The following is a 10,683-nucleotide window of genomic DNA, read 5'->3' as shown; positions in this document are numbered from 1 at the left end:
AATTGAATTTCTATAATTGTATATCATAGTATTTATTATTTTTTATTTCATTGCATAAAATCAGGTAATATGGCCATTAAGCTAACTCCATGTTGAAATTGTTGAGATTTCCTTTTGTATAATATATATTTTGTTAAGTATAGATAAATTACAAACACAATTTAAAATGATTCTTAACATATTATTTGAATCATATCTATTTATTAAAAATACTTACTCATTTTTTTTAGAAAATTGAAAGGGTGATATAAAACAAAATTATTTTCCAAGAGTCAAATCTCAATTCCAGTACATGTAACTCAAGATTTGGCAGTCTAATGGGTAAAAGAGAAAAATAGTGGGTTTTCCAAAAGTTTGAATCTTACTGAGACCTTCGGATAAACCTGAAAAGAATCTTTATAATTTTCCTGAATAAAACTTTCTTGATACAATTTTCCTCACAGCATCTTTTACCTGTTTGTTTCTAAGACTGTAGATTATAGGATTCAAGAGTGGAGGAACTATGCTATAAAATACAGAAAAAATCATGTCTAAAATTGTATCAGAGGATGCTGAAGGGCTTACATACACATAGCTGCCAAAACTGAGGAAAATGGACACCACCAGGATGTGAGGGATACACATGGAAAAGGCCTTTCCTCTCTCTCTCCTTTGAAACTTGAGCACAGTAGAAAATATGCAACTATATGACATGGTAATGAAAATAAAACAGCCACCACCAATCCCCATGGCAGAAATAAGAATTAAGAGCTCATTGCTGAAGGTGTCAGAGCAGGAGATTTGCAGCAGAGAGGGGATGTCACAGAAGAACTGATGGACCACGTTGGACCGACAGAAGGACAGCTGGAATGTGTTCCCTGTGTGCACACCTGCATAGATCAGACCACTGAGCAGGGAGACCAGTGTCATCTGGATACAGATTCTTTGGTTCATGATGATGGGGTAGTGGAGGGGCTGGCAGATGGCCACATAGCGGTCACGGGCCATGATGGTGAGGAACAGAAGCTCTGTAACAGCAAGCCAAAGCACGAGGAAGATCTGAGCTGCACAGCCACCCACTGAAATGGCCCTGTTGTCAGTGAGGGAGTTGACACAGGCATTTGGCACAGTGACAGAAATGTAGCACATGTCTAAGATGGACAGATTCCTGAGGAAGAAGTACATGGGTGTGTGAAGGCTCTGGTCCAGAGTAGTGGCAGAGACGATGATGAGATTTCCTAACAGTGTGGTCAAGTACATGAGTAGAAATAACAGGGCATGTAGGTCCCTTAACTCCAGCATCTCAGCAAAGCCCATGAGAAGAAACTCAGTCACCATGGTGGAATTGGCCATTTCCGGAAATGCTGGTTGACCAGGAAAGCAAATGGGATAAACCATGAAAGACTTGAAATGGAAAAATAATAAAATTACTGTAATTTCTTCACAGCATTTACATCTGTTTCACATGTTGGACTCTGTGTTTTTGGAAGTTCAACTATGTATCTTTCGGCCACTCCTGAGTAGGAAAATGGAGCAAAGTTTTAGGATTTAGGCTCCCAAATCCTACTGTTTGGATATGACACATAGAACTGTTTATCTTCAGTAATATCCAGTTTATGAGGCTTATTGTTTCAAAGAAAACTGACATAGTTCACTTTATATAAATTCTTTGTATAGAGATAAATTGTAAAAAAGAGATATTTAGTTATGTTATAAGTTGGACAACACATTCTTCCTGGACAATGAGAGAGCAGAAATTTAGTTCAGAGCTCTTCAGTCCATGGATTTGTATATGAGTCCATGATTTGTACATTGGTCTTCTCAGTGTGAGTGCCACAGTTAAGATTAAGAGTGTCCACACTGTCACAAAATGTTGGCATTGCTATGTGACCCAAAGCTGGCATCATTAGATTTATATTTTGTATTATTTTCAAATATCAATTTTCTAGAAAATTACTTAGTTTTTGAAAAGGAACATTACTAAAAGTTTGGAGGAAAAATAAAACTCCTTATGTCATGTTCAAGAGTCACTTATCTAGTTGACTTAATCTTTGTTAGTGAAGATTAACATAATCAGTTTAGGAAATATACTGAATTTTTACTTTATTTGCAAATGTTTTGTCTTCATGTTAAAACAGCCTAGAGTTATTGTTGAATCATATGTGATTGTAAAACAAAGCAAAACACAATATAACAAAAGAAATCTTACTCCCTTCCTGTTTTTATTTTCTAAATATCATTTCCCATATTATGGTTTAATTTTTTATATAACTACATTGCATTCATAAATTACTATTAAATTTGGCATGAATCCTTCACAGAAATTTTCCCCATGTAAAATATTAATCTAAAAGATTGACATGGTATTGTTTCTTTATTTTTAAGCTCTGCTTCTCCCTAAAATTTGAAATTTTACTGTCTATCCTTTAAATCTCATGTAATTTAATTTCTTGCCTCCTGTTGACTGAGTATGACTTTTGTCACTATTGTCATATGAACATTTTCAATATTTGTACTTGTGGGTAAAATTGTAACTTTTCCAGAATATCTCGCCTGGCTTTAGTACATCTGCATATCAATAGGCGTTCAGAGGTGGAAAGAAGTATGGCTTTAGTGCATTTGCGTCTTTCATCAGGGGTAGAGAAGCGCATCTCCATATCTATGGGTGATTACCTGGGCAACAGAGGGCTTATGGGTTCCTGAGAGGTGAGTGGGAAGGTCGGTGTGGTTGCTGCTAGAGCAGAGAAGAAAGACAGACTGAGACAGCAGTTTGTGAGAAATAAATGGGTTTTAAACTTTATTTCTCCCTTTGACTGATTTTGGTTTTTAGAAGTATTTTGCCCAAGATTTCCTTTCCCCGGAGTGACAGTATGTAAGAATGAGAATAAGTTAGCATAAGAGTAGCCATCTTAAGGGCCTAGAAGCAGTTTTCTGAAGTTGTGACTTAAAAGAAAAAAAACTGGAACTGGATAAGGCCTTGGAAAACAAGTTAATCATGAACACCGGGATGGGGGCAGCTGTAGCCTTCGGTCAGCTAACCTTGGTCAGTTAATCCTACATACCAAGCTTATCGTGCAGAACCTCCCTAACAATTGAAGAGTGGTCTTATCTTGCTCTCGCTTAACCCCAGGATGTATGTCTTGCAAAGATATATTTCTTGCAGCTGTAGAAAATTACTAAGAGTTAAGTGTTTTGAAAATGCCATATAAACCCTTGGTTTTGAGTGCTCGGGGTCCTTGTTGAGACCCGCTGCGTCGGGCTGACACTTGGACCCCAGCTAGCTGGTCTCTAAATAAATTCCTCTTGCTTATTGCATCAAGAGACGCCTTCTGTGAGTAATTTGGGGTGGCGCTCTCCTCTGAGAAAAATCCAACATTTGGGTGCTCGTCCGGGATCTGCGCTCACCCCGCTTCACTCCCGAAGTCGCTCTTGGAGGAAGAGGTAAGATTAGTGGCGCCTTGGGTTGTCTGTATTCTGTTTTCTGTTTTTCAGTGAGACCGGTCAGAATTCTGAAAGGGTACCCGTTGTCTGGCAGCCGTCCCGGTCCCGTAAGGGGTCGCGACTGCGGTCCGTAGACGTACTAGGAGCACCGCAGGCTGCAACCCTGGGGGACGCCTCAGGGGAGGTTGGGGGGCCAGGGACGCCTGGTAGCCTCCCGTCTGTTTTTCCGGCAAAGTGAACCTGATGAGATAGGGTTGGTTTTTGGGCGCCGAGAGTATCAACCCTCTGATTCCTTTCGGTTTCTGTTTGAGACTCTGAGGAGAACTGAACGCGGCCGCTGTGTGTCTAATTTGTGTGTGTCTTTGTTTTTTGTGTCTTTTACGTGTCTAATTATTGTTATACTGACAATGGGACAGACGCAGACGACCCCCTTGTCTCTCATGACAGACCATTTTTCTCAGACGTTAGGGAGAGAGCTCACAATTTGAGCACGGAAATCAGGAAGAGAAAATTTCGTGTTTTCTGCACCTCAAGTGGCCATCCTTTAATGTTGGCTGGCTGCCGAAGGGAACCTTATCATTATGTCTCAGTCTGTATGTTTGTGTGTCTAAGTGTGTAAATGAAAATATCTTTCTACCTCCGGATGGTATTAATGAAATTGATTTAAAGACAAGCGCTTGTGAAAATTGGGCATTCTAAAACTTCCAGAAAATCTGATGGAAAATGTTAAGCATTAATGCTAATTTGAGTTTGCCTGAGGCGGGCATGTCATTGTGGTTATCAGCTGCCAAAGTTTACTTAAAGTCATTTAAGTTGATGTTACCAGTTAAACATTTCAAGAAAATGCTTGAAGAAAAGCTTGACTTTGTCTAATGTTTTTAATAAAAGTTTTCTAAGTAATCTGGCATAGTTGCTAAAAATAAATAAACAAGTGTAGCAAATAAACATCTTAATAATAATACTGTATTAATGTATAACAGTGTATATGTATGCAAACAGCTTGAGAATTTTTGTGGTAACCAAAATTTTTAAAGTTTGCTAAGTTATATAGACATATTTTGTGCCTAATGAGAAATTGTGTTGTAAAGCACATTTCCAAAAATGATTATATATGTTCATAGATGAAGAATGCTAGTGTAACAGTTTACGGTGGCCTGTTTTTCAGTGTTCATGAAAGTTAAAGTATCAAATGATTTTAAGTTCTAATAAAAACTACTTAAATAAGGAAAACATTTCTCTATGCTAAAAGATGTATGTTTTAATAAGAGAAGGTATAAAGAATGGAAACTCGTCTGCATGCTAAAGAATGTGTTTTTTGATAAAAGAAAGTGGCTTTGTTCTAAAGTGCAGCTGTTTGTTAAAGAGGGACGGAGAACAGAGACAGAGAGCAGTGTGGTGCAGCAGCGTGGTGCCTTTTGTTGTAGCGGATCCGCTCAGCCTGTTGCTTTAGAAGAAGGTCAAGATGTTTAGAGATAAAGCGGGACAAACCCAGGCAAGCCCAGGCATAATTCTCACCCGTTTATGTGCTTGAGACCATGGGGCAAATGAAGAATAAATTACTATATTCTTACAGATATAGTCATGCTATGTGAAATTAAAGCAAGTGAGTCTTGATATCAAGTGCACAGCAAAATTAGAATTTTGTTTCCAGTTAAAAAAAAAAACAAAAAAACAGTTTTCTTTAACTGTTAGTCTGCTCTTAATGTTGAAAGATTGCAAAGAGTTCTCTAATTGTTTTATCAAAGCAGTTTCTCATGCTTAAAGTCTCAGTGAGTTGCCAGAATATTTTTTTAAAAAATGAAATCTTAATATTAAAAAGACTAAAGCTAAAGTTTGTTAACAACTTGTAACCTTTATTTGCCTTTGAAATATTTTGTTATTGAAAACGATTGCATGGCATGAGAAATTGAATTATTTAAGTTAACAAACCAAAATTTATTCTTAAAAATTAAATTGTGTAGAATCTGGACAAGATTATGTTTCTCCCAGAAAAACAGGTTTCACTGTAAAAGTTTAGATGGGCAAACGTGTGACCACTTTTGAGGAAAGTTGTAATAGATTTTTTTGAGACCCACCAGGTCTTCTTGTTTAATTTATATGCTGTAGATATGTTTGTATGTTTAAAAAAAAAAAACATGGAGGACTCTCCATATTTTTTAATGCAAATTATCTTATAAGTTGCTATGCAAATTCTATTAAAAGCTCTATCTACTATTAAAGAGTAAAACATTCTTGAAGCTTTCAGGGAAGACCTGTAGACTTAAGTACTTTCTCTGCTTTTTTGTATCTGGTCTTGGACACTTATGCTGAGTTATGTTCTTATTATTTTCACTGTTTGTAAGCTATTGATTGTATATAATCTTTAAACCATCCAAATATCCAGCATACCTTTCCATGTCACCACAACCCACTATTGATGCCATGAATGAAATGGCTGGTTAGAAAGCCAAAGGTCATCATTTCTCAATCCCTAAATGAAGAAGTAAGATGCCTGATCTCTTTCATCTCAAAGCATATTTCTGGTCAAATCTGAATATCTGTGTGAAGGAAAGAGACATTTAAATTTGAGATTCTGCTTAAACTTTTAAGTTGAATTTGACTATAGCCATATTCATTCTTTGTATGTATCTCTAACAGGTCTTTTGTATTCCTGGAGATATTATAATCTGCCTTGAGTTTGGACAGTTCTTTCAGCTAAATGTGAATTCTTATTGTAGCTTTTTTCCCCTCCTGAAGATGAAAGCAGAAAAATCTACCATCTGCTACCATTCTCTCAAGAATGCTTGGTAACACAGATTATTTTGACTTTGTATATATTGTCTTTAAAAACTGACAGCAGCAGTCTCCCCTGCTGCCCCACCTTTTTAAGATATCTCGTTTACTGTGCTAGGTATATAGACAATAAATGTGTAATGACAGACAGTTCTAAAAGAATTAAATGCAAAAAAGTGCTTTTACCTCTAGTTAACTCTGATATTTTCCAGAGGGCCCCTGGAACATGTCAGAAGAATTTTTTCTCATTAGAGAAAGTATTTGACTAATTTGGCTTATTTATCTGATATATATATATATATATATATATATTTACCAAGAAAGCACTGTCAAAGAAAATAATGCTAAACTTTGTTACTGAATGTTTTGTATTACAGAAATATCAGAGTTTCCTTATGTCAACTGTCTTACAGTGAGCTCTCGTCGAATCTTTGACCATTGTCATTTGTAAGTTTTTTGTCATTTATAGTCACTGTTTTGTTGTTCCTGGACTGGTAAAGAACTGGATTTCAGCAGAACAGATATTAGTTACATAAGATTACATAAACTAAAGAAAATGGTTTTGTGTCTTTTTGTTTCGAATGTTGCTGATAGAGTGTTTTGAGCTTGTTCTCTTAAAGCTGACAACAGTTTAGTAGATGGCTGTCTTTATAAGCAGAATTGAGACATCCTTCTCTCTACCTGATCCCTAAAGAGTTTAAAAACTTTTGGTGACTGTTTTTGTATTCCATGGCAGTATGTTTGTTTGCACGAGTTTAGTAAGAATCTGCTTTCCTTGTGAGAAGACTAATTAAGAACACTGGTTATACTGCCAGAGCTTTGGCTGAAATGTCATACCTGAGAGACATGTGCATAGACTCAGATGTGAACAACTTTAAAGAACTAAGATTGACTTTATAAAGCCAACAAAGCCCCTTAGAAGAACTAGCCTGGTACCTTGCTTGCAGAGTTCCCAGCAGCCTTACCAGGTGAGTAAAGAAAGTCGCTTCCTGGCAGGTGCAGAGACCTCGAGAAGAGAAAAATTCATCCAAATCTACAGGTACTGCAGGCAAAGCCTGATGGCAGGTCTGGCTTGGCTGTCTGGCCTCAAGAGGCCTTTAAAAGTTCAATCTGAGGTTCCTTGCAAAAAGTTCCAGCAAAGCATATTTAAAAGAGCCTGTGTAATCAATTGCTCTTCTTGCTGCACTTGTGCAAATAATCAAGCCAGCTGTTAATTATTTTCTTAACCTGGTTACTTCTAATAAAAATGAAAGTGATTTTAAAGTATTGTTTCAATAATGCAGCCTCCTTCCAGAATAGAAAATCCAACTCCAGATGTTGCTACATAACCTAATAACACAATTTGTTTTATATTGCCTAGAAGCCACAAAACTGCAAATAGTAATAGAAACGAAACCCAAGATAGAAGCGCCAGCCTTCTGAAGCCCTCTCAACTGACCAGTGATAGAGACCTAGCTGCACCCTTTACTGCGCCCCCTTCTCAGCACGAAGCAGCCAGAGCGGTCATCGCCCCTTTTCCCTAGCAGCAGCTAGAGTCTCTACCTGTAGAAGAGAGAATGAGACAGGGACCATAGGCTTAGACAGAATAAAGTAAGAGCCTCTGGAAGAGGTGGGGCGGGATATTTGCAATCAGAGCAATGTAACTACATGCTGGAACTCCCCCCTACTAGAACTATGTTAAACATGAAACTCTAGAATCATTCTTCAGTGAGATCAGTTAATGTTCCCCAGATAGAGAAGAGTAGCACATGTTTTGTTATGCTAGTCATTTGTAATCGTGTATAAGATTCACTTTAGCATACTGAAAGGCCCAGGCCTGTGTGCTGTCTTTCCTCCTTCAGATCTGACTAAGTAATTTTGCAAGCTGAGCAATTGACTTAGCATGCAGACCCAGTTGTAGACGGCATAGTAAAAAGCAAGATTCTTTAGCAAATAGACAATATCTCAGCCCACCTTAGAGGCTGGACATGCAATCTTTTGATGTGCACCCGAACCAAGGCACCAGTGTCCCAGAGAGAAATCAAGGAAAGAAATTATCTTTAATATTCAAAGACCTCTTCCCCGTTACCCAGACTGACAACCGCGATTTATATAATAAGTTAAAAGCTCTCCAGGCAGTCCAAAGAGAATTGTAGACCCAACTAAAAGCAGTCTACGAGCCCGGCACTCCAGAAGCAGCCCACCCGTTCCAAGTTAGAGACTTTGTGTTTGTAAGGCGGCACCGAGCACAGACCCTCGAGCCACGGTAGAAAAGACCCTACTTAGTGTTGCTGACCACCCCAACAGCAGTCAAAGTTGACAAGATTGCCGCCTAGATCCACGCATCTCATGTGAAACCCGTTGTCTCAGCCGAGACAGCTGACGACCATCTCACGTGGAGAGCCCAACCTACTGAGAATCCTCTCCAGCTTAAAAATCACCAGAAGACCCCTAAAGTGACCAGGTGCATGTCCAGAGACACCAACGCCGGTTAGCTGACCCATGCACCGTTCTCAAAAACTCTATTCCAAGATAACCACGTCAGCTGGACAAAGACAACCCTCAAAAGCTAAGACTGCGCCGTTCATATTGTGCCTTTCCCCTATTGCACTACCAAACAGATGACCTCTAATTTCATGATTGAAATAGTTACAAGAAGAAGAGGGGAATGTAAGAATGAGAATAAGTTAGCATAAGAGTAGCCATCTTAAGGGCCTAGAAGCAGTTTTCTGAAGTTGTGACTTAAAAGAAAAAAAACTGGAACTGGATAAGGCCTTGGAAAACAAGTTAATCATGAACACCGGGATGGGGGCAGCTGTAGCCTTCGGTCAGCTAACCTTGGTCAGTTAATCCTACATACCAAGCTTATCGTGCAGAACCTCCCTAACAATTGAAGAGTGGTCTTATCTTGCTCTCGCTTAACCCCAGGATGTATGTCTTGCAAAGATATATTTCTTGCAGCTGTAGAAAATTACTAAGAGTTAAGTGTTTTGAAAATGCCATATAAACCCTTGGTTTTGAGTGCTCGGGGTCCTTGTTGAGACCCGCTGCGTCGGGCTGACACTTGGACCCCAGCTAGCTGGTCTCTAAATAAATTCCTCTTGCTTATTGCATCAAGAGACGCCTTCTGTGAGTAATTTGGGGTGGCGCTCTCCTCTGAGAAAAATTCAACCAGTACTTGAAACTACAGCTTGTTTGATATGTTTCTTATATAGGAAATCACACATACCATTATAATATTTAAGTATCAGCTTAAATACACATAATTTTACTAAAGAAACAGCCTCAAAAATAATATCATCCAAAGAAGTCCTAGTGTAAGCTTTGGCTTACCCTAACACTGACTTATCCAAAGCTCCAGCTTTCTCACAATTTCCACATTTGCCTGCTTGGATTTCACTAGAACCTTTTCAACACTGACATTTCATGGGAAATGCATGTCATTCAGTGACCCTGGGTTAATATTTTGTGATTTTTCCCCTCTTTTCAAATAGTATATATAAGAGTCTTAAAAGTCTCTTATTTGGACTCACTCTTTTTCAATATTTCCTATTCTTGGCTGAGTCATTTTTCCATTATTATAGTCTATGGAAAATATCCAAGACTCTTAATATTTCTAAAACTGTGGATTTCACCAAGTTTCATTCAAACTTAGCACATGACCTCTGCTCAAAATTATTTAGCATTTTTATTGTTTTCTCTTAAATATCTTTAGAGTAGTTTACATGCCACAGTACACATTATAATTCTTTTGAACTTCTTTCTTTGAAAATCTCAAAATTTAAATTACAACAATAATTTGGATGTTTGTAAAAAAAATTCTCTTAGTTTCATCAATCATTTCCTCATTTCCTGTTTCCCAGACTGAAAGCCTGCTCAATTTCACTGCTAGTGTGTCCAAATATCTTGGTCCTGGCACTTTTCTTCAATTGGTGTTCATTTTCACAACTCACTGCTTTCTTAATTTGTAACATTCTAGTCAGTGGTTTAACCTACAGAAAATGTAGGCTCTTCAGTCTATAAATTGATTTGTATTGCACCTATTGATACCTTCATTATTTTTTCCTGTATTTCATGAGTGTCATGGAAAAAGTATTATTTTTGTGATCTATGTATATGTTTTGGCAGTGTAAATAATGCCATTTATGAAACCATTCTTACAATTATAAATGAGTACTATTCAGCCAAATAGGCTATTTCCTTGACCTGCCTTAACTTTTTTCCAGTTATGGCCTCTCACATAAACCACAGTCTCACATAGAAGACCATTTTTCTCATTAGCTTTCTTAAAGCATCTTTGAAATATGCATGTATTTTCCAACATTGTGTTCATCTGTAGCCATCCCTAAGATGCTTATCCTTTATTTTATACTGTCTGAATGTAAATAGCTTTTCAAAATCAATACACAATTATTCTTTTACCAATTCCCATTCCTTACCTCAGTGAATTTCTAAATCTCAGAAACATTTAGAACTTTAACCTTTCAATCACAGTGCCACTTTCCTTCCTCA

The 10,683-nt window shown here is 37.7% G+C and overlaps 1 protein-coding gene across 1 annotated transcript; it reads right to left on the bottom strand.

Annotated features, from left to right (window-relative positions):
- Positions 1 to 396: 396 nt before the first annotated feature.
- Positions 397 to 1,332, bottom strand: LOC130680320 (olfactory receptor 14C36-like). The gene has a single exon (XM_057490643.1). The coding sequence runs from the start codon at positions 1,330 to 1,332 to the stop codon at positions 397 to 399; it is 936 nt and encodes a 311-aa protein (XP_057346626.1).
- Between the last annotated feature and the right edge of the window lie 9,351 nt (positions 1,333 to 10,683).

The sequence above is a fragment of the Manis pentadactyla genome, chromosome 13, assembly GCF_030020395.1.
Source record: "Manis pentadactyla isolate mManPen7 chromosome 13, mManPen7.hap1, whole genome shotgun sequence".
NCBI lineage: Eukaryota > Metazoa > Chordata > Mammalia > Pholidota > Manidae > Manis > Manis pentadactyla.
Note: the sequence above shows the minus strand (reverse complement) of the source record. Positions and strands in the feature narration are given on the sequence as shown.

Bases quoted from the DNA above. Each gene is read 5' to 3' on its own strand.
- LOC130680320 (XM_057490643.1), bottom strand. From the start codon at position 1,332: ATGGCCAATTCCACCATGGTGACTGAGTTTCTTCTCATGGGCTTTGCT.